This window comes from Vanacampus margaritifer, chromosome 15 (genome assembly GCF_051991255.1).
Source record: "Vanacampus margaritifer isolate UIUO_Vmar chromosome 15, RoL_Vmar_1.0, whole genome shotgun sequence".
NCBI classification, from domain to species: Eukaryota; Metazoa; Chordata; class Actinopteri; order Syngnathiformes; family Syngnathidae; genus Vanacampus; species Vanacampus margaritifer.
In genome coordinates this window covers 2600907-2625000 of record NC_135446.1, presented here as the reverse complement: position 1 = coordinate 2625000, position 24094 = coordinate 2600907, and the positions used below count along the sequence as shown (strand labels likewise).

Below are 24094 nucleotides of genomic sequence, written 5' to 3'. Positions count from 1 at the left end.
TGTGTGTTTCCATAGTCCAAACAACATTTTCTGTAGACCTTGAAAGATCAGTCAAAATGCTTAAATCGGCTGGGACTGGCGACATTCCGTTTCTGAAAACGTCTGGCAGTGAAAGAGTTAAGAAGTTCGAAACAATTGGATGGAAACCCCAGTAGTGATATGATGTGTGTAACTAACAAAAAAGGGCTTGTTTGAGTCTGTATTATGAGATGCAATGTGGTGACTCACTGAAAGGGCTTTCATTTGCAGACAGAGACTCCACTTCTAACAAATAAGCCCACACTAGTGTTGTTATTATTGGCAAAAGACATTTCAATAGTTTTTTTTTTTGGGGGGGGGGGGGGGGCTTTTTTTACTGGATATGACGGAGAAGGTTGCCATGCAAAGTAACCCAGCAGTGTACGCGTGTGTATAGTTTTAAGCTTGGCTTCGCTCTCTGCAATGCTGCAAGCACTGGGCATGTGCGAGCATTCTTGGGGGTGCCACCAAGTGGTCGTGAAGCGTTCCCACGGTCATTTGGACAAGATTGGAGGGATGCTTTAACTCAATTTAAATTGTTGGCTGGTTGGTTGAAATAAAGTAACAAAAATGTGGCAATTATTTACACACTTATAAAGAAAATTAAAAAAGTTATAAAAATCCGAAATATAATGGAAGTATGTTGGCCACAGTAAGTCAACATTAGCATGTATCTTGTGTGCTTTAATTTTTGCTGTACCTCGCCCTCGATCCTGGGGGGCCGGATGCTGGACAGGTGGATGGTCTTGTACTCTCCCGAGTTCACCTTGACCACCATGGCGTCAGCATTGACAACCTGCATCACCTGCAAAAGGAACAGAATGAGGAAGAGCGTTAAATAAAACACACAGAAATTATTTGGGAGGGGAAGGGGACATTGTTGACGAGGTTTGAAGGACAGAGCGAGGACGCTGCATGATCCAGGGAAAAGACGAGAGATTTAAAACACAAACAAGCTAAACAAGCTGTCAAGAGATTGGCCGGGAGAACGCTATGTTGCTGTCGAACCCCCCCAAGCGGACAGCCATATTTCACAGAATAACTGCAAGTTTACCCCTCCGTGAGTCATCACCTTATCGTGGTGGAGGGGTTTGCGTGTCCCAATGAGCCTGGGAGCTATGTTGTCCGGGGCTTCATGCCCCTGGTAGGGCCACCCAAGGCAAACAGGTCCTAGGTGAGGGACTAGACAAAGCATGGCTCAAACGACCCCAATGACGAACACAAACCTTGGACCTTCGTTTCCCTTGCCCGGACGCGGGTCACCGGGGCCCCCCTCTGGAGCTAGGCCTGGAGGTGGGGCTCGAAGGCGAGCGTCTGGTGGCCGGGTCTATACCCATGGGGACCGGCCAGGCACAGCCCGAAAAGGAAACATGGGTCCCCCCTTCCCATGGGCTCACCACCGGTGGAAGGGGCCAAAGGGGTCGGGTGCGCAGTGAGTTGGGTGGCAGCCAAAGGCGGGGGGCCTTGGCGGTCTGACCCCCGGCTACTGAAGCTAGCTCTGGGGACATGGAATGTCACCTCTCTGACAGGGAAGGAGCTCGAGCTGGTGTGCGAGGCTGAGAAGTTCCGACTAGATATAGTCGGACTCGCCTCCACACACGGCTTGGGTTCTGGTACCAATCCTCTCGAGAGGGGCTGGACCCTCTTCCACTCTGGAGTTGCCCACGGTGAGAGGCGCAGAGCAGGTGTGGGCATACTCATTGCCCCCCAGCTAGCCGCCTGTACGTTGGGGTTTACCCCGGTGAATGAGAGGGTAGCCTCCCTCCGCCTTCGGGTGGGGGGACGGGTCATGACTGTTGTTTGTGCTTATGCACCGAACAGCAGCTCAGAGTACCCACCCTTTCTGGAGTCCTTGGAGGGTGTGCTGGAGAGCGCACCCCCTGGGGACTCCCTCGTTCTACTGGGGGACTTCAACACTCACGTGGGTAATGACAGTGAGACCTGGAGGGGCGTGATTGGGAGGAATGGCCCCCCCGATCGAAACCCGAGTGGTGTTTTGTTATTGGACTTCTGTGCTCGCCACGGACTGTCCATAACGAACACCATGTTCAAGCACAAGAGTGTCCATATGTGCACCTGGCACCAGGACACCCTAGGCCGTAGTTCGATGATCGACTTTGTAGTCGTGTCATCGGACTTGCGGCCGTATGTGTTGGACACTCGGGTTAAGAGAGGGGCGGAGCTGTCAACTGATCACCACCTGGTGGTGTGTTGGCTCCGATGGCGGGGTAAGATGCCGGTCCGACCAGGCCGGCCCAAACGTACTGTGAGGGTCTGCTGGGAACGTCTGTCAGAATCCCCTGTCAGAAAGAGTTTCAACGCCCATCTCCGGCAGAGCTTCTCCATTGTCCCGGGGGAGGCGGGGGACATTGAGTCCGAGTGGACCATGTTCCGCGCTTCAATTGTTGAGGCGGCCGATCGGAGCTGTGGCCGTAAGGTGGTTGGTGCATGTCGTGGCGGCAATCCTCGAACCCGCTGTTGGACACCAGCGGTAAGGGATGCCGTCAAGCTGAAGAAGGAGTCCTATCGGGCCTTTTTGGCCTGTGGGACTCCGGAGGCTGCTGACGGGTACCGGCTGGCCAAGCGGAATGCGGCTTTGGCGGTCGCTGAGGCAAAAACTCGGACATGGGAGGAGTTCGGTGAGGCCATGGAAAAACGACTTCCGGACGGCTTAGAGGAAATTCTGGTCCACCATCCGGCGTCTCAGGAGAGGAAAGCAGTGCACCGTTAGCACTGTGTGTAGTGGAGACGGAGTGCTGTTGACCTCGACTCGGGACGTCGTAAACCGGTGGGGAGAGTACTTCGAAGACCTCCTCAATTCCACCAACACGCCTTCCTTTGAGGAAGCAGGGTCTGGGGACTCTGAGGTGGGCTCCCCTATCTCTGGGGTCGAAGTCGCCGAGGTGGTTGGAAAGCTTCTCGGGGGTGGATGAGATCCGCCCGGAGTTCCTAAAGGCTCTGGATGTTGTGGGGCTGTCGTGGTTGACACGTCTCTGCAGCATCGCGTGGACATCGGGGACGGTGCCTCTGGATTGGCAGACCGGGGTGGTGGGGTTCCCCTTTTTAAGAAGGGGGACCGGAGGGTGTGTTCCAACTTTAGAGGGATCACACTCCTCAGCCTCCCAGGTAAGGTCTATTCAGGGGTGCTGGAGAGGAGGGTCCGTCGGGAGGTCGAATCTCGGATCCAGGAGGAGCAGTGTGGTTTTCGTCCCGGCCGTGGAACAGTGGACCAGCTCTACACCCTCAGCAGGGTCCTCGAGGGTGCGTGGGAATTCGCCCAACCAGTCCACATGTGCTTTGTGGACTTGGAGAAGGCGTTTGACCGTGTCCCTCGGGGAGTTCTGTGGGGGGTGCTTCGGGAGTATGGGATACCGAGCCCCCTGATACGGGCTATTCGGTCCCTGTACGACCGATGTCAGAGCCTGGTCCGCATTGCCGGCAGTAAGTCGAATTTGTTTCCGGTGAGGGTTGGACTCCGCCAAGGTTGCCCTTTGTCACCGATTCTGTTCATAACTTTTATGGACAGAATTTCTAGGCGTAGCCGAGGCGTTGAGGGGGTCCGGTTTGGTGGCCTCAGCATTGCATCTCTGCTTTTTGTAGATGATGTGGTGCTGTTGGCTTCATCAAGCCGTGACCTCCAGCTCTCACTGGAGCGGTTCGCAGCCGAGTGTGAAGCGGTTGGGATGAGGATCAGCACCTCCAAATCCGAGACCATGGTCCTCAGTCGGAAAAGGGTGGAGTGCCCTCTCCGGGTCGGGGAGGAGGTCCTGCCCCAAGTGAAGGAGTTCAAGTATCTTGGGGTCTTGTTCACGAGTGAGGGTAGGTTAGAGCAGGAGATCGACAGGCGGATCGGTGCAGCGTCTGCAGTGATGCGGACGCTGTATCGGTCCGTTGTGGTGAAGAAGGAGCTGAGCCGAAAGGCAAAGCTCTCGATTTACCGGTCGATCTACGTTCCTACCCTCACCTATGGTCACGAGCTGTGGGTCGTGACCGAAAGAACAAGATCCCGGATACAAGCGGCCGAAATGAGTTTCCTCCGCAGGGTAGCTGGGCTCTCCCTTAGAGATAGGGTGAGAAGCTCGGTCATCTGAGAGGGACTCAGCGTCGAGTCGCTGCTCCTCCACGTTGAGAGGAACCAGTTGAGGTGGCTCGGGCATCTGGTTCAGATGCCTCCTGGACGCCTCCCTGGGGAGGTGTTCCGGGCATGTCCTACCGGCAGGAGGCCCCGGGGACGACCCAGGACACGCTGGAGAGACTATGTCTCTCGGCTGTCCTGGGAACGCCTTGGGGTCCCGTCGGATGAGCTGGCTGAAGTGGCTGGGGAGAGGGAAGTCTGGGCTTCCCTGCTAAAGCTGCTGCCCCCGCGACCCGACCCCGGATAAGCGGAAGAAGACGGACGGACAGACGGACTGCAAGTTTAGCTAAAGACACCGGTTGCTGATCTGGTTGTGTCTTGCAGCCTGAATGGAATGGGGATGGCAAATTTGTACCGTAAACATTCATGTTTGAAATGCAGATTCTGCAACATGCAAATGAGGTTTTTCTTTTGAAAAAACACTTGTGCATGTATTCATATTCAAAATATTAAGTAAGGGACAAGAAGTGGCTTGGTCTCACACTACTCTAGAAACACACAGTGCGGCTCAGCCTCTGGCTCACAGACATCATAGGAAAGAGCAATATGCTTTATAACTTGTCTGAAAGAGCACAGAGAAAAGAAACCAACCCAACACAGCACTCAGCTTCACAGGATAGCGCCTTAGCAATGCACCTGACCCAACTCTTGACTCAATTAAAATCTAAGTGGACTCCATTATTACACTTTTCAAGCAGATGGGACGGCTACGTTTTCCAAAAATATCATTATCCTACTACTGGCGTGCATTATTAGTATGACGTGTCGCGTTGGGACTTGGGTGCCCGGCGACCAAATAACTTGACTTACACAAGCCTGCCGGGGGAAATTATGCAAATCTCCGGAGATGAAAAGCCGTCATTTAAAGTCATGAATACCAGTGAAGTGGGGTGTAAAAATTGTGAGTTCGAAAAAAATAAAAAATAAAATAAATTAGGAAAGGCCTTCCTGTGCTTGGACAGATTGGGCTTAACTCACGAAAGAGGATGAGAAGGCACCAAAAATGGAGGAATCAATCGTGTGACGCTTACTGTAGGTAACTCCATTCAAATCTGTCATCATGAAAATCTCCCAGAATAATTCAACTCTGAAGCCTTATAATAAGTGGCCAAATATTTGCACACATACCATTTCCTTTGTTTTATTTAGGGATGGGCGAATAATACAGACACCGGTATTGGTATCAGGTCAATACTCAACCTCGTTTCAAGATATCGGTACTCGCAACCTTTCGCAAAATTTGAACTAGATTTGCTAAATAGTATGCAGTCAGCTTTATGAGGGAAGGTCTACCATGTGCTCATTAAAGTTATATTAGGCTAGACAATGACAGGGTGTGCATTTTTGGCTGTCAGCAAGCTCTTAACATGTACAGTGTTGTTTTTAACATGTACATTGTCAGCTGGCAGTTGACTATGATATAAGAAAAAATGCTGGCTGCACACACAAGGTCATTGGGCGGCCCGCGCACCTAAATAAGGCATTTAGCAGCTAATTAGGGAAGTGGGGTTGGAAAGACAGCTCAATGCCCTGAATAGCAGGAGCAAAGATGGAGGATGGCGCCCTGACATCTGATATGACAAAGATGGGGGGGTTGTTGGGCGGGGGCTGCCGGGAGACTTGGTGTGACTCATGGCCTCTGTCGATGGGGCTTCCAGAGGTGGCGCTCTACTGCCACCTACTGCCTGCCGCCATGCAAGACATCTGCAGTGGCCAAGATCTGTCACAACACAGTGAGAAGGTGCTTATGACCTGCAGGGTAGAGGAAGGAAAAACAAAAAGACAAGAGAAAGCAGGACTTACTCATCTCTGGCAACATTTCCATCAAATATCCCCTGAGATCGAAAATATTTAAAAAATAAATAATTAAAAAAAGTTTATGGTGCCTCGGATAAATAAATACAAACAGTGTGAGTTTTCCAGCCTGCAGCAGATGGGAAAAATACAGCAAGTAAATCGAGGAAATGACGTGACGGGTGAGCTACACTTTGAGATGACTAGGGGACAAAAAAAAAAGAAGCTTCAATCGGTTCCATGCCACTACCAGGTGAAGTTTACCATCAAACTAACCTTAATGTCTACTAGCTTAATGCTAACACATTACGGGCAACACCATGGATGAGCTAACGGATAGCATCTAACTGTGCAGCAACACATGTAGGCAGACAATAAAATACTCATAGGCATATATTCTTTATCCTCTCTGTAAAATAACTAATAGTTCTACATCTTAGTCACTGAGTATGTGTGAAATTCTTCGTTTTTTTTGCAATCAGAGGAAGCAGGGGTGCTAATGGATTGGATTGTTTTTTTGTTTTGTTTTTAAATGTGTCTTAAATGCTCGAGTGGAGGGATCAGCAGAGAACTTCATAAGACAGGAAGCTGGGGCACTCAAAGTAGTTGTGAATAAAAGGTCTTAATCTTAATTGATTAAAAAAATTGCCTACACGTTTTGGCCTTAGTAGGAGCTTGCCCTGACAAAGGCATACAAAGGCGTAGGCAATTTTCTAATCTACTGGCCATGTTAAAATAAAGGCCTTTACTCCCAACTATGCTCGTGTCCAAATTCACAAGGCTGGGTCCTCAGAAGGCCAAATTTATCGGCTGCATGACGTCACTCCCGGCGCGACTAACAGCATGCACGGACTTACATATGAATGGATTGGCAATGCTGCTTGTCGGGAGCGCATTGACTGGATTCCATTCATCAATTCTGTGCGTGTTGTCAAGTCGCGCCAGGGGTGACGTCATGCAGCCGACAAATGCGTCCTTCGGAGGACCCAGCCTTGTAAATTTGGACTCAGGCCTTGAAGTGCCTCAGCTTCCTGTTTGTTTTTTCGGTCTTCTTCGTTTTTGTCTGCATGGCTAAATTATACTGCCCCCAAGTGGCAAAGTTGCACACATTAGAGGAGCAGCATCAAAATTAATCATGATGCACAGCCTTTTTGGTTATACTATTTTATTATGTTATTAACTTAATATTTTTACATAAAAGTACAATATTATAGTGTTATTAAATTACACAAAATAGCGTGCTTTGTTTTTTTAGAAGGCTGCAACCGATAAATTCGGCTATTGTGCTATTTTTGTGGAAAGTTGACTAATTACAATTTGGCTTTATTTTGGTTGCATTTATTACTTATACAAAGATTAACACTTCTTTTTTAGGGCAGTTTTAGAACGTTAACTTTGTCTAAAAAGGATTAACTCCAATTTGTCTATACAAACCTACAAAGGGTTAACTTACCAGTGACGGGCGACAAAAGGGAAAGGTGATGATAAATCCACACTTGCTCTTCGTTAAGTATCTGTAAGTCTTCAAAGGGTGAGTCGTTTTACTGAATTCTTCAATTTTATCATCTGAAATGCTATTTGTACCATTGCCTGTACAGCTAATAAGTGTTATAGGGGAGGAAAATGAGGCAGTAGTCTCCCCAGCCATGAAAGGTAAGTAAAAAACCTTTTACGGCACATCATTTTTACTCCATCACTGTGGATTTTTATTTTTTTAACCGGAGGGTGAGAAGGGTAGGACTATTGGGACATGGCCTACATCCAGTCCCAAATAAAGAATAAAAAATGAAGAGGCGTCAGCAGGATTGACTTGTGGGGATTGGACCTTCTCTGGCCCGCCACTATCCATCCATCAGTCAGATAATAGGAAGTGAAAAGCAGAGGGGAACGAGACAGATGGATGGATGGACAGATGGTGCATATCTGGTGATAAGATTGCTTTTTTCCCCCCTTTTTTTTAACATAATTTTTATTTTATTTTTTAACTGTGAAAGAATAATTTCATTAAGTATACCATTCAGCTGACATGATTGCAATTTGATTAGTAATTTAAAAGGTAACAATAAAAAAAAATAATTATTCGTTTGGAAAAAATTGCTGATAATTAAAAATAGTAATAAAAATATGTTAAAAATCATGACAATGTTGGGGGGGGGGGATTATATCATCAAAACATAATACTATTCATGTAACAGACACAGCTACCGGTATGGGATTCACATCATACGCTGCAAAGCAGATGAGGAGTGCACTAGTGCTTCAAACCATTTCCAAGTGAACAGAACGGCTTTGGCTTGTTCCTTTTCCGTGCGCCAAATATTTCCTGGCACATCCCAGCCCTACTTTTGGGGAGATCTGAGAGACAATATAAATGTTTCATTCCACCTCTTTTTGTGTGCATTCATTAAGCGAGCTCCCTGGATCGCCAGCTTTTATGCAAGCCTCAGGCAAGCCGTGAATTTAATCAGGATAGTCAAAAAAAGAAAAGGTCTGGAGGGAAGACTTTGGGGATGTTTAATCTTTTTCTACTCTTGTGCTTGAGAAAAATGAATCCAGTGAAGGCAGTAATGGGGTTGAGATTATGTAGAAATGTAGAATATTATTTTACACCAACTGTGTTGTCCATTTGCCTGCATTGAAGCTAATATGTGCTGACAAGTAGGAGGGAGTGTACTATGTATTGATGACAATTTCCTCTCTCCCTCCCAAGGCCGTGGCCAATAACCTCTAATATGTGCCTGGCTTTTCACAGCATGAGCCAACAATTTTTGGGCCTAATTGGATGGGGACCATTTCAAGGGGGCCGTCAAGCTTTGTTTTATGGCAAGAGAAAAAAAACAAGTGTCAGGGGAACACGAAAAGTGTAAGCTTTTATTCATTTTTACCTAGGTGTCGGTTCTAAAAGGTAATCCAGGCTTACAATTGAAACTGAGTGCTGCTGCAGCGTCAGCTTTTAGTATGGCAGAGAAACGCAAACTTCAAGGCCAAAACCATGTCCTGTCTCTAGCACAGCATGAGGGATTGGCAAGTTTTCATTTTAGTTTGTTTTCTTTAATTTAGTTTTAATTATTTTTCAGAGCTAGTCTTTTAGTGTATTAGTTTTTTTTTTTTGTAAATGCTTATACAGTACTTTAGTTTTTAATTATTTTTAGCATTATTTTATTTTATTAAATATGTAGTGTACTTGTTCAATGCAAGATTAAAAAAAAAAAAAAAGATCAGTATAGGGTAGATGCCACAGACATCCGACTTCCTTTAAGTCACACAAAAAGCTATTTTCTGCCACTGCTGCAACACACAGGCCGCGTCACAACACTCGTACCCCCACTCCTGCGCCACCCAACCACGCACTCTCGCTGATGGACGCAAGCGTGAAGGGCATCTCAGCTCTCTGAAATGCTTCGGAGAACTGAGACTGAGACCTTGCACCCATCGACGGGAACGCGCAACCGAGGGGCACAAGGGCAAGCAACGGCATGCGGCCTACACGTAGCAAATAGCAACCGTAAACAGCGCCAGTGTGTGAAACCCGGAAGTCTCGCCGCCTCCGTGGCATATACCCCATTGTTATAATAATAATCTACAAAACTTGTAAGAAAATTCAGATGCATATCATCACTGTCAGGTAGAAAAAATATTCTATTTTGTTTTTGACAGATAGTAATGGTAATTCCCCACACGTTTTGTTATTTTTATTAGTTTTTTTTTATTGAAAATAACTTGAGAGCATAACACTGCTATATAGACAAGCTAAGCGGCCTAGTGATAGAGTGTCCGCCCTGAGACTGGGAGGTCATGGGTTAAATCCCTGGCCGAAGACTATAAAAATGGGACCCATTTGCCTCCCTGCTTGACACTTTGCATTAAGAGGTTAGATCACCAAATGATTCCCGAGTGCGGCTCCTGCTCCTGCTCACCGCTCCCTCAGGGGATGGGTCAAATGCAGAGAACGAATTTCGCCCCACTTAGTTGGGTGTGACAATCAGTGGTACTTTAACTTTTTAACTTCCTCTTCTTGACACTGCGGTAGAATTATGTCACCTCAAGATCGCACGAAAACCTGTCAACAAAAACGAGTAAAAAAAGTTTGGTAGATACATTTTTGTGACCCTCTTTTATTTCAAATCGATCGCCGCGGTAGTGCCAAGTTGCAGAAGGAAGCACATCAGCCACCAACGGAAATTTGTGTGCAGATTAATCACCATCCATTAAACTGTATAGTGAGCTCATCGTTTTTTTGTTTTTTTTTATTGCATGACTCATCACATACTCTCAAACCTTTGAAATAGTGTTTGTGAAGATGATTTGTGAAGATTTCCACAGTCGTTAGCTTTTGTTAGTATTAAGGCTTTTTCACTTGTCGGGGGCTCGGCGTGAGAGCAGACAAGGTAGTAAATTAGTGACTGAACATTATAGGGAAGTGTTGTGATGATGTTGGTGCACACCAGTATAATATAGCAGAATAATGGGCTCGACATTTGAGAGGCGACAAGCGACATCGAATCGCCTCCCAGGTCTCAACACACGCGAAAGCGATAAGCAGCCGCGGCGACGGCAGCAACATAGGTTGCTCTCGTTACAACAGATTTGATTGTCTATTAAAATTGGAGGGTATCTAAACCTTTTCATTGTAAACAGAGAAGTTTCACTACAGTACGTAATTCCAGCATGAAGATCTATCTATTTCCTATTATTATTATTTAATCGGCATGGAAATGATTGCGTGAAGTATTGTACAATTATTATTTTTTTTTTTTTACAAAATGATAGTCGGACACTGCTAAAATGATCTCATCCATTTTGCTGGATAGCCCACTGTGTAGCTTGCCCTGCGTTCATTAGCTCATCAATGAAACCTTTGCTGATTGGTTGAAGCCGGCGACAGCGACAAAAGTTGAACACGTTTCAACTTTCTATTATCGTGCATGTCAACGTGTACGAGCACAAATTTTCTCATGCACGAATGTTGCGTATCGCCGAGGGGGAGGGGAGAAGGTGATTTTCGCCTTGTCACTCTGCTTTCATAAGAAATTAATTGAGAGCGAGTGACGTTGCCTCCCTTGTGCAGAGCCCATAAGGTGTAATAGCAACTTTAACAATGTTGCATTTGTCAACTCAAGCAAGAGGGTGCTTCTTTGATTTCCTGAAAAGTAGCAAGGGTTGGAGATGCAAGGTTTCCAGCTGACAGTGACAAAATTCTAAACGCCTCACCTTGGCCACAAATTGTCTGTCCTTCTGGTCCAAATTGGCTGTGGGCGCCACGTAATCCTTCCAGATGCGCACTTTACGCTCCTTAGCCGATCTGGACAAAAAAAAAAAGCATGTAAGCAGTGGACTTGACTGGTTCTTAGGTCACTTAACATCTCTCCTAAAATACACCTTGAGAATCTATCACAGTGTGCCTTAAAGTAGCACACGGGAACTTTCCAACCTTAATCAAATATTTTCGTAACTCTTTTGATGAAACATCGACTTAAAACTAGTTGTATGGTACCGTTGGCCTGAGGGCGTCTGTATCATTTTTACTGGCATTAAGCAACTTTGAGGAGGATGGTAGGAAGACTGCCAGACAAAAAACGACAAATGTGCTGACTGCTTGATGGCATATGCACTCGCCCCCTTCCCCCATTCGTTACAAAGACGGAAGTCAATTTGAATGTCGATGTGCGATTACTGCTTTCCTGGCAGAAGCAACAACTGAAAAGTTTTGTCTGAGAAAACAAAATAGAAAAAAGGAAAGCTACCCGGATAAAAGAATATTCAAGGATCAACATTGGCCCATCTTTCCCTCGCTGGCGTGAGCTCAAAAACAACACGATGCACTTGTTCTCATGGGAGATGTGGTCTTCCTTCAGGCATAACATTACCACTTTTGTCCATATGTCGCTGCCATAATCAATGTAAACTGAAAGTTCCTTAGTGTTGCTTTAAAAAAATAAATGTGTTTTTAGTACCGTTCAGCAGCTCTGAGTTTTTCAGCACCCTGCGTGTAGACGGCCATGGACCAGTCCACACAACGGGCAAAACCTTCCTTCAGCAGTAGTTCAGTGATGTTGCCATTCTGTGGGGGAGGAAAAAAATCCAAAACAAAAGAGACACTAGAATGAATGTGACTGGATATCCATCCATGTTGGCACCACCACCAGAGTGGGTTAGGGTTAGAGCTAACCCTCTCATCTCTAACCGGGTGCAAGATGGTTCCAAGGATGACTTGGTTTGGGCAACTCTCCAGGATGATTTGCACATCGCGCTGCAGCAGCCGCGACTCTGTGAAGAACTTGGCTTCAGCGGCAAAGGGCTCCGGCGACTCCGTGCCGTCTGCTTCCCGCTTAAACGTGGGACACTGTGGAAAACAATAATCATCATCATCTTCGTAATAATAATTATCATAATAATCTTTGTGCATGTGTCTTATATTTGCTATGGCAATCTTTTTGAGCACTCATCTCCTTTGGATATCACCTTATCGGGATACAAACAACAACCCTCGTAAGTAACATATCATCTTCTAGTGGCAGATGAGCGAGATTATCTCGAGTAGTCATATTTTAGCAAAAAATTTGATTGATGTGAAACAGATCTGACACGGCGCCGGAAAAAATACGAGGCAAACAATCCACATAAGTGTGCAGTTGCTCTTTTATTGCCTCTTTATATATATTGCCCCATAAAATGCCTCAGTTAAAAAAGTGTTTGTTTTTTTTGTCAATGAAATGCACTGGGATGAGGTTACCTTGACTCCAGACAGCATGACAGTGACCAGATAGTAGTCGGGCAGCAGCAGGGCACGCACGACACTGCCGTCTCGTACATGCTCGATGATGGCTGACGGGGGACGACAGCGGCAGGATTACAAACTGTCTTTACACGTTTTATTCAATGCATTGTATGAAAAAAAAAAGAAAAAAAAAAAGAATACATCGTTATTCAAAATAGATGAAATAGAAATCAGAGAATCAAATATACTATGTATATTTTGTATGTAATTTTGATTTTAAAAGTATTTAAAAAATCCATCAAGACGATTTCAATATATTAGGTCATGATTGTCTGTAGGTTCCCACTCGTGGAATATACCTAAAAAGCTAATATATATATATATATATATATATATATATATATATATATACATATATATATATATACATATATGTATATATATATATATGTAAATACTTTATACAAAATATTTTTATAAAGTAAAAAATATATATTTTCAATTGATGAATGCATTAAACAAAATACTGAATATTGAGAAAGAAAAGTAATGATTAAAAAAACAACAACAATCAGTACATTGATTTATATACAAGTAAAAAATTACCAACCGGAAAAATTATGTAATTACGTATGAAAAAGATATGTATCCAACATGATTGTGCACAATGCTTGCTTTTTGCTTTTATTTGGGGGGGGGGGGGGCAATGAAGAGGCTTTTTTCTTTCTCATTAGGTGGCTGGTGAAATGAGCTGAGCGGCTGTTAACAGAACTGAGCACCACATTACACCTCTGAAGGTTGCTCAGGCGGGCGCCATTACATGAAGCCCCACCCCACTTCCTGGATATCCCGAGTCATACGGGGTGCTGCTGTTGCATACCGTTGACGGGCTTCTGGTGTAGGGAGTCCACGAAGTTGCGCGGGTTGTCGATGGTGTACTTGAGGTCGCGGATGGTGTGTGCACCGCCGCCTTCGCTCCACATGCCCTTTCTGGACACTTTGGCCTGGTCCTCCATCTCGCACAGTCTGACCTGGTCCAGACTGGAAGAACAAAGTCTCATGTCAGTCATTAGTCATGTATCAATTACTAAAGGCATACATTTATATACATATAAAATTCATAAATTGATTTTATTTTAAATGGGTTAAAAATAAATTAGCACTAACGACTGATATGAAATACTTCTATCACGATATATTTTTTAGCCATTGTACGTGTACAAAATGCAATAGAAATGCAACATGGAAACATTAAGAAAACGATCAATATTTATAAGAAAAAAAAGGTGCAAATACTAGTGAAGGGAATAACGGCGTTTAAACTAACTGTGTTAGGTAACTCTGTTTTTTTTTTTCATAAACGGACTAATCTAACTAATCCCCATATTTGAAACGCGGTTATCGTTATTGTATGAGAAATGCGTTGCGTTATTGCATTTATTTATTAGATTCTAGGCTCAAAATAAGCTTACAAGACATTGTGCGGTGACTAGCTCTGAAATTGGCATTTACGATACGATACGATATACTTTTATTTTCCCAGTGGGGAACTTTTTCCTGGACTCCGTCCAGCTGCAGTGTACAGTAAAGAGAAAACAACAGAATAGAAAGAGATAAAATTAAAATTTAATAAATAAGAATTTATAAATATATATATATATATATATATATATATATATATATATATATATATATATATATATATATATATAAATAAAAGAATAATTTGCACACAGTTAGAGGCACTGTTGTTGTCGGACCTCGTCACAATAAAAGTGTCTTGACAGCTGAAATGTAGAGTGACTTTTATTTTGGAGGACATAAATACTCACAGAAATAAATGAAAACACCCTATATAGCCTGGACGTAATTTGAATTCCTTGTATAAAAATGTAATAATAATAATAATAATATATTGAAAAAAATTTAAAATCCAAATGGTTGAAATATAAAAAAAAAAAGTACTGAAAATAGTTAGTTTGCCTGGTAATGGGTTACTTTTATCATGAAGTAATTCAATTACTAACTCAGTTACTTTTTAAAGCAAAGTAATGAGTAACTATGACTAATTACTTTTTTTAAGTAAAGTTCCCAACACTGAATACTAAACACACAATTTCCTGCGCCCCATTTCCTGTCGTTTACATGGAACAGTACCAATGAAAAAGGTTGGCTTGAACTTAATTGCACTGCAACATTCTTGGAGCCTAATATGTTGCCTGTATTGTGCTGATAATGACGTGTCACGATGGTCAAAATGGACCATTCACAAGCCGAGTGCTACAAAATCAAAAATGACCAGTGACCATAGCCACAGAAAAAGCCAGTCGGCTGGTAAACACATGTTGGCCTGCACTGTGCACGCCATCATCATAATCTTCATTATCCTCCCATAACCATCAGTGGACAAAGTCACACTGGATAATGGTTAATGGAGCCACTGGGGGGAAACTAAATAGTGTTTTAGTGTTTGGTTGGAGAGGTCATGTGACTAAAGCTCTCTGGTGGACCAATCCGCTTTTAAATGCAGGGCAGTGCTGTGGACACTGACAGAACTATCCTTATTCTCAACTTCACATGGTTTTCTTGCAAAGGCAGCATTTGATGACTGATGTTTTTATGACACACGAGTGCACGACATGCCACTGTTGCCTGCCAGCCACTGGCACACACTAATTACAAACCAGAGAAGCCAGTGTCGTTCGTGGTTATGCAACGTCCTGAATTACACCCAGCCATTCTCACACCATGTTACTTGGGCGGCCCGCCCAAGTAAACTGGCCGCCGCCCAAGAAGTTTTCAAGAAAATATTACGTATTTTAAAACTATAAGGCACACTTAAATGTGTCTTATGTGTGGCTTGGGGAGTAACGGAATACATGTATCGCCGTTACATAATCAGATTGCAAAAAAAAAATGTAACTGCATTCCATTACAGTTACAGTAAAAAAACATGTAATCAGATTACAGGTACATTTATTAAAAATGGGGATTATGATTTCTACGATGAGAGAGTGCAAAAGAGACAGAGTGAGAGAGACAGAGCGAGAGAGCGAGAGAGCGAGCGAGAGCGAGAGTGAGAGAGCGAGAGAGACCGCGTGCACGCCCGCGCAAGTGGGACCATTGCTACATGTTGGGGAGGTAGGAACGAAAGAACGAACGAACTGACTAGTCGTGTCCTCCACACGCGGGCAGTTTGAAAAAGCAGTTGATGTCACACATCGTCAACCTCATTGGATGACTATCTATCTATCTATCTATCTATCTGTGGTTACTTTCAGTGACAGTTCGAAAACAGCATATGGCCTTCAATCAATTAATCAATAGCTTATATGCTTTTTAATTACACAAGGATTTTTGCTATTTGTAGGCTGCCCGGGTCCCTATCACCCGCAAATAGCAGGGGCACATTGTATAGAATATAGATTGTGGTAATATTTATTTTTATTTTGTCTTCATGAGCATACTTGGTATTGGAGTAATCCAAAAGTAATCCAGTTACATTACTTAGCAGGTAACTTTTAATGATTATATTTCAAAAGTAACCCTCCCAACACTGCTTATATGTGCGCCAAGTTCCGGAGACGTTTTCCTTCCAGCCAAGCTTCAGGGCAAATGTTGCTGCTCCAACACACGTTTTTGATTGCTAGTTCACGCTCGTTCTTGGTTGGCTGCTAGCCTGTGTTGGGACTGCGGGGAGACGTGGGTGGCGGCGCGAAGAGAGTTGTCGCTGTATGTATTCGAATGAGGGGATGGAACGAGAAAGTGAATAGAAACAGATCAAATGAAATGCCCGACTGCTGTGTGACCTTCTGTCTCTTGTACTTCAGTTTGTTTACCCCGTTTAGACCCCACCCATTTGGCGATGTGTAGCGACCGGGCGCTATCCGCGGAGATGACTCGAACTCCGACGGAACTCCGTAAATGGCATCAGCTTAAAGTCGAGACATGCTTACAAGGCACAATTTAAACTACAAGCTATCAGTTACGCGATTGTACATGGGAATAGAGCAGCCGCAAGATAATTCCACATCAATGAATCCACGGTTCGGAAGGGGAGGAAGCAAGAAAACGTCGGGGCTTGCCATCATTCCGGGAGAATCCAACCGCTGGACATTGAAACTTTGTGTTCCAAGTGGCAAGAAGCATTGGAGCGATCCAACAAAACAAACTGGGAGGCTGCGCCAGCCGGACGAGTTAAGCCACAGTATGTGAATGGGTTTTGTTAAAGTGCGCGGCAACGAATACCTGAGTACCGTGAGTTAAATAGAATTTTTATTTTTTTTTCTCCAGGAGAGCTCAGTATTGTTCATTCGATTTGACATCATCATTGCTCTCCTTTTTTTTTTTAAAAACAAACAAACAAATCAATTTAAAAAATTTAATAAATGTTTTTTTTTTTTTTAAATATATATACATATATATATATATATATATACATATACACACATATATATATATATATATATTTTTTTTTTGTTTGTTTGTTTTTGTATGTGGGTGAGTATGTGCGTGTGTGTGTGTGTGTGTGTGTGTGTGTGTGTGTGTGTGTGTGTGTGTGCATGGGAGCGTGTGTGTATTCATCAGTTCACCTAAAGCCCATTAAAAAAATCCCATACTAATAATATAATATAATAATAAATTGCCAAATGCAGAAACATCAATGTAAGTTATCACGATGTAGTGGCTCTCGCTAACAGACAGAATTAAGTAACCGGAATTAGGTTAAAAAATTCTATATACGTAGACCATGTTTCTATAAATTTTGATATTTGGTTTTTATTTTATTTGTTAAATAGTAGAATTATAAAGTACGACTGAACTCACTATTTTACTTCAGTTGGCATTTTAAAACACATGGTAGGATGCTTGCTACCGTTTGATTTTAACATGCATGCTACCGTTTGATTTTAACATGCATGCTACCATTTGTTTTTCGCGTGTGTGTGTGTGTGTGTGTGTGTGTGTGTGTGTGTGTGTGTGTGTGTGTGTGTGTGAATTGGAAAAAACAAAGCAAACTGTCAGTGCAAGATATGAAGTGTAAAATGACAGATTTCAAATCTGTAGGAACTGTACACCATCGGCTCTCTTTCACGAACTCGATACGAAATGCCAGGTTTTAAAGTAGGAGAAACGCCTTACTTGTTGCCTCTGATTCCTTCCCGCCGCACCGTGGCAAGCCCCTCGTTCACCAGCGACTCAGCGATGTTCTCGCCTGTTGTGTCTGTGCAAGGAAAGGGGGAAAAAAAAAAATTTCCCTATAGCAATCAATCAAAATGTCATGATCCGTTTCGGCCAATCCAAAAAAAACTAATTTTCATAGGTACTTAAGAAAACTAGCACTGTATTGGAAAATATAAAAATACAAGAGAGAATGTGAAAAAAAAAAAGGTTATGGTAGAGTTATGGTTTTTTCAAAGATTTTACAAAGTTCAACATGTTCTCTGCTAGGCTAATGTTAACATGTGTGCTTATTGTGCTAATTTCTAGCCATGTATCATAACATTACAAAGCTAGCAGACCAATGAGCGACCATTTTACATCACCCGGGCAGGCACTATTTTGAGTAACCAGTCCAGTACTACCTAGTTTTGATACAGCCAGCGGACGTACTGACCTTTTCCCAGGTAGACCATGCCGTACTCGCGGCCCAATGGGGTCTTGATCTCAACAGTGAAGCACACCTCTTTGCCAATGAGCTTCTTGCGCAGGAACTCTCTGGCTTGAAAGGCCCACGGCTGGGGGCATGGGGGGGAGAAGTCAGATTAAAACGATGACAAGCAAACGAAACTCTGTGCAACATAAGGTGGTCTTCTACTACTAAGTACAATCTGAAATACTGTGTTCCCTCGTTTCTTGCGGGTTCTTCTTTCTGCCTCGCTGTTTCGCGGATTTTTTACAGCGTGCTTTTTTTTGTTACAGCGTGTTCTATGGTTTTTTTGGTTGTTTTTTTTTACAGTGTATGAACAGGCCGATTGTTGCCGCTGTCAGATGGCTCAGCGCGCTGCCTGCCACCCGCCCCATGGTTCACCCCCTCCGGCCACTACACTAGAGTGGAGTTTCGGGGCACTGGGGCGATGCGGTCCCGGTTAAAATGAGTTTACGTGTCCTGCCTCGTATCTTCATCATTAAAATTAAAAACTACGGATTTTTACTCGTGATGGGAACCACCGCCGGCAGGGTAACTTTTTGAAAATCCTCGTTGTCCTTGAGGTCTTTAGCCAGCCGTATCCTCCCCAGCCCTATGTCCTACCGAGGACATACGGGCATCCTCCGATTCGTGTCAACGAGACCTTTCTAACGGTGTATGGTCCGTTGCGTTGCCCGTCACCTTCGCAACCTGGATATAGAAGCCCGACAGTTTCCCAATTTAATGCCCTGGAATGCTCGTGCGTCCGCCACTGCTCCATGGCTCACCCCTAGATTACACCGCATGCGTGTGCATTGCGAATCCGCTCCGCCGATTTGTTTCTATTTCCAGCTTGTTCATATTACATCGGTTGTGTGTGCGTGTCATTTATAACTTCTAGGTGCGAATGTTTGGTGGTGGTCAGAGGGGTCGTAGGCGTACACTGGCAGCCATGCTTCCGTCAGCCTGCCCCAGGGCAGCTGTAGCTACTTAAGTATCTTACCGCCACCAGTGTGAATGTGAGTGCATGAATGATGCATCCATTCTTTTGTGAAGTATTTGAGTGTCTAGAAAAGCGCTATATAAATCTGATGCATTATTATTATTATTATTATTATAAACCGCAGTTTTGTTGTTGTTGTGTGTGTTTTTTTTATTACTATTTTTATTTTATTTTTTTTAGGAAAACATACCAGCCGGAAAAAATGGATTGATCACCGTTATATTTTTGTTTCTCAAATAAATGTTTTGGATCTTAATTTATTTCTATTTTATTGTTATTATTATTATTATTATTATTATTTTAAAACCTACAAAGGTTTGAACACAGAGTGTATAGGCATACTGTGTTTAAATAAGAGATACATTAGCATCTGAGAAAATGTTAACGCCTATCAAGAAAAGTGCATGTATAGCGTGTGGTGAGGTGTTAGCCTTAAAACATATATAATAAATGTAAAAAATATAGTATGAACAAAAATATGTATACTGTGTTATAAATTAAGTACAAAGTAAATAAAAAAATAAAAAATACTTTTAATGGAAAAAATTACTGTAAATGCAAAAATAACATGATGAATAGAAAAGGATTCATAATAAACTAAAAATCATACCAAAACGAAAAAACATATATAATTAAAGGAAAATAGAAAAAAATTTAATTAACGTGGATTTCCATTTTTGCGGTTAGTTTTTGCCACGTAACACCCGCGAGAAACTAGGGAACACTTACAGTGGTCCCTTGCTACTTCATGGTTTACTTATTGTGGATTCCCTATACTGCAGACTTGTATTTGGGTCCTACATTCATAGATTACGGGATTTAGCTTGGGTCACTATTTAGCGGGTTGTCCAGAGATTATTCATCAACATTACATCCTGAAATCATGTTCAATCGCTAACAGCTCATTGGCTAGTGGTAGAGTGTCCGCCCTGAGACTGGGAGGTTGCGGGTTCAATCCCTAGCCGGGTCATACCAAAGACTATAAAAATGGGACCCATTTGCCTCCCTGCTTGACACTGAGCATTAGGGTGCAGCTCCTGCTGCTGCTCACCACTCCCTCAGGGGATGGGTCAAATGCAGAGAACAAATTTCGCCCTACTTAAGATAGGTGTGACAATCAGTGGTACAGACGCTCCCCAACTTACGAACGAGTTACGTTCCGAGCGATCGTTCGTAAGGTGGATTCGTTCGTAAGTTGCTTCAGCGCTATATTTTGTATTATAATTTATGTTTAAAGCCTATATAAGTATATTGAAGGTTTATATAAGTATGTTTAAGGCTTGTACAAGTAAACTGCATTGGTTTGTACTGAAAAAAACTTTTAATAAAATGGAGAGAATACATACAGTACTGTATGTTAGAGAGAGAGCGAGAGACACTTAATGGAGAACACTTAGGAAGAAGTTGAGGGTCGAGGAGAAGAAGATGAGGGTTGATGAGTATCGGCACTGCACCTTTCACGTGTTCCATTATACGATCTTTCTGTTTATAAATGGTACCGACGGTCGAACGATTCAAGTTGTATGCCCGTGCAACGCTCACCATTTTCTCACCCGCATTTAGCTTCTTTATTATTGCCACTTTCGTTTCAAATGAAATGGCTTGCCTCTTCTTTGCACTACCACTCTCACTAGAAGCCTTTCGCTTTTCACCAACCATGTTGAATAATGGATGCACGAGATATTTAATGATAAAAATGAGAGGAAGAGGAAGATGGATGCTGGGTGAGCTCTCACAGCGCCAAGCGTCGGTATTAGCGGCGGAAAGAAGCACTACACTCGGAAAAAGGCGCGCAATACAAAATCTAACTTACAGCATCTCTTTCCGGACATTTTCCGACACACGCGCAGACATGTTCGTATGTACCGTTGTTAGGGGAGCGTCTGTACTTAAACATAACTTTAACTGAGGATGCAAAAAAAAGGGGATTAATTACACCGACATTGTAGAAAGTGCTGGGTGTTCCAAGCGTTAGCAGCTAGTCGCTAAGCAAGTGCCCCGATAGAAGCTGGCAGGATCCATACTTTTCAAAGGCACTTTAACTCATTCACTCCCAGCCATTTTGACTGAAGCAACCCCCTTCACTCCCGGCTGTTTTACTGGATTTTGCAAGGCCCACAGAATATTGTGTTCTATTGCTTAAAAAGGCCAAAGTGCCAAAAGAAAGATTAGAGTCTCTTATTTCATCAGGGGAAAAAAGTATATTTCTATCAGTTTCCGTTTTGCAGCTATTAGCATTAAAATATAGCCAAGTTTCATCATTATTCACAAATCTATTTACAATTCTGATAATTGAGGGTTTTTTCAACATGGCCCTGGTTCATTTTCTATGCTCTGCAGCCATCTGCTGGCAGTTTGTGTAATAACTACCATTTCTTCAACCGTTCTTTGCAGTTCAGAGGCTGCATCAAAGCCTTCTGTATGCTCCAGCATAAAAAAAAAACGCATAAATGCGTCTTTGGGACACTTAAAACATTTAAAATATACCGTATTTATACGTTTTGGGGAAAAAATGAGTTAATGGATGAAAGTGACTACATGCTTGCTGACAGCCTGACACCGTTGCAGTTCCTACTGATCCATTTTGAACCAGGCTGGCTCAAATGTGCTGTTTCTCTTGTGTATTCATAATTGTTCTCAAGCATTTTTTTTTATCCAAACACAAAATATTCGATAGCTGCAGCCCTAGTTTACAGTGGTTTGAATTAAGTTGAATAAACAGTCACCTAGCTTTATTGTACAGTGATGTGTCTTAAGTTTAATTACATAGTGCTTGAACTTTGCATTTATTATTAAAGTAGTTTTTACTTGACATGAGTTTTATTGACAGCTGCCTAACTTTCTTTTCCTTGTTTGCTTCATTTTCCCTTTGTTGATTAACTTCCCAGTGATTAACTTCTCTTTAACAGAATGTTAAAATGTCACATGCCTGTGAAGAACAATAAAGGTTTTACAACAATTTGGAAGTCTACTAATGTAGGTTACAGCAACTACATGAAAAGACAAGCAGGCGGCTCAAATTCTTCCCGGAAACAATAGCTGCCACGCCTTGAATATGAGCGTTACCTCAACAAACATGTAAACAAACAAACACGCAACACACCTCGTCAGGGGTGTCCTTGGTGTCAGGCTGGCTCTGGGCGGCTCGCCGGGCCATAGCACCCGCTCGAATGTTGCTGAGGTTGATCTGGCGCTCCGGAGGCGGGCCGCCGCGAGGCTGGCCTCGCACAATGATGGCGCACCCCGACAGTACCTGGAGAAAAATACCAACGCAGTAACCACCATGAGAATAGTTTTGATAATGATAATAATAAGACAGTGAGAAGAGACAGCGGATATGGAACTGTCAGTTTCTGCCTTATGATATGGCGACATTTAGCCCAAGAGAGATGTTGGCTTTTGACAACCACGCATTTGCGTGGATCTGTGCAATTCAGTTTTGTTCTGAGCTGTTGATCTAAGAGGGAGGAGATGACAACTACAATAAATCACTATATTAAAGAAAATTACACCATCCGACAAAATGCTTTCTTATGATCATGTGAGCCGCATGGCTTTTTAGCAGCAAAAAAAACAAACAAAACACATGTATCGGTGAGTGCGTGATGGTAAATGTGGCTTGAATACACTAGCTACGTGTCAGTTTCGGGGGGGATACGTATTACGGACCAAGTAGTGCTCCGCGATGAATATCGGAAGAGCAGTATAGAAAAGTGAACCCCTTGCCTTTTTAGAAACAAGCAAACATTCAAAAAAGTTCACCCCTATCACCCCTAGTCAACACTGCAAAAAAAAAAAACACCATACCACACCAGTTAGCTGGGAAACCTCACATCTGTCGCGGTTTGAGCGACGAGTTCGCAACAAGTTCGCTTTCCGCTTTGAAAACCCCCCACAGCGTCTGCACAAGTTGCCCGTCACTCGCCACGTCGCGCGTTAGCAAGTTGAAAATCACTTGACGCGTGATCTAAACGTCATTTGGCAGCATCTCCTTAGCAGTGGGCCAATATTAGCTGCTTGCTCTAGCACAATTGGGATGACACACTGACAACACCTGCGTGTAATACACATTAATACCCTGATATAGCAGCTGAATCCTGAATGCGAATCCACTGCATCAAAGTCGCTGAAGCTAGCCGGCTAACTAGCGCCCACACATGAGGGGGGCTCTTACCATCTTAACTATCCCTCTCTGGAGCCCAGCTGAGGGAGCGGAGGCTGTCTGAGCATGAGCCGAAACAGATGCCATGTCCAGCGGTTTCGAGATTTACGTGTCGCCGTAAGAGGTTGGGGTAGACTGAGCAAAGGGGAGCTGGGACTGCTCTGCAGAAAACCAAGAGAAAAAAGGCTTCGCGTTGGTTAACACACGTTGTACCGGAAGAACGCCGTGTCACGCACGCATCCACGTCACTAAGCTACCCAAGCTACTTCCGGTCCCTAATGAATGGAAGTGAACGGGGAGGCTTGGAGCCGCGCAAGCAAATCGAATGAAAAACTTCCGGGTCAGTGAATGAGACACGTCAGCATAGCTTGAAACGATGGTTTAATTTCTGATTTTTTTTTTTTTTACAAACAATATTATTTTTAATTTTTAAAACATGATTATTGGTCCATGTCTCTTTTGGTTATTGGATATTACGTTTGGAAACAGATATTAAAAATAGAAAAATGACTCATTTGATTTTCGTTTTAAAATAGATTAAAATACAGCTTAGTTTTATCGTTTGGATGTCTGGGACGGGTAAGGGAAAGTCCAATAACAGTTTGATTTTCAATTTTTATTTCAGAAACGAAAAA

General features: G+C 43.3%; 1 protein-coding gene across 2 annotated transcripts in view; it reads right to left on the bottom strand.

Moving 5' to 3' along the window:
- snd1 (staphylococcal nuclease and tudor domain containing 1) overlaps window positions 1-23706 on the bottom strand; it is a 203500-nt gene extending 179794 nt beyond the window's left edge. Inside the window, exons 1-10 of one of the 2 annotated variants that reach the window (XM_077544072.1) lie at window positions 23472-23706; window positions 22401-22550; window positions 18283-18403; window positions 17808-17889; window positions 13546-13706; window positions 12681-12772; window positions 12132-12290; window positions 11902-12008; window positions 11159-11249; window positions 719-823 (exon numbers count right to left, since the gene is read on the bottom strand). In XM_077544072.1, coding sequence (XP_077400198.1) covers window positions 719-823; window positions 11159-11249; window positions 11902-12008; window positions 12132-12290; window positions 12681-12772; window positions 13546-13706; window positions 17808-17889; window positions 18283-18403; window positions 22401-22550; window positions 23472-23546 — 1143 coding nt within the window. In that variant the 5' untranslated portion in view covers window positions 23547-23706. The remainder of the gene's footprint in view (window positions 1-718; window positions 824-11158; window positions 11250-11901; window positions 12009-12131; window positions 12291-12680; window positions 12773-13545; window positions 13707-17807; window positions 17890-18282; window positions 18404-22400; window positions 22551-23471) is intronic. The other variant, XM_077544071.1, reaches the window with a different exon arrangement.
- Between the last annotated feature and the right edge of the window lie 388 nt (window positions 23707-24094).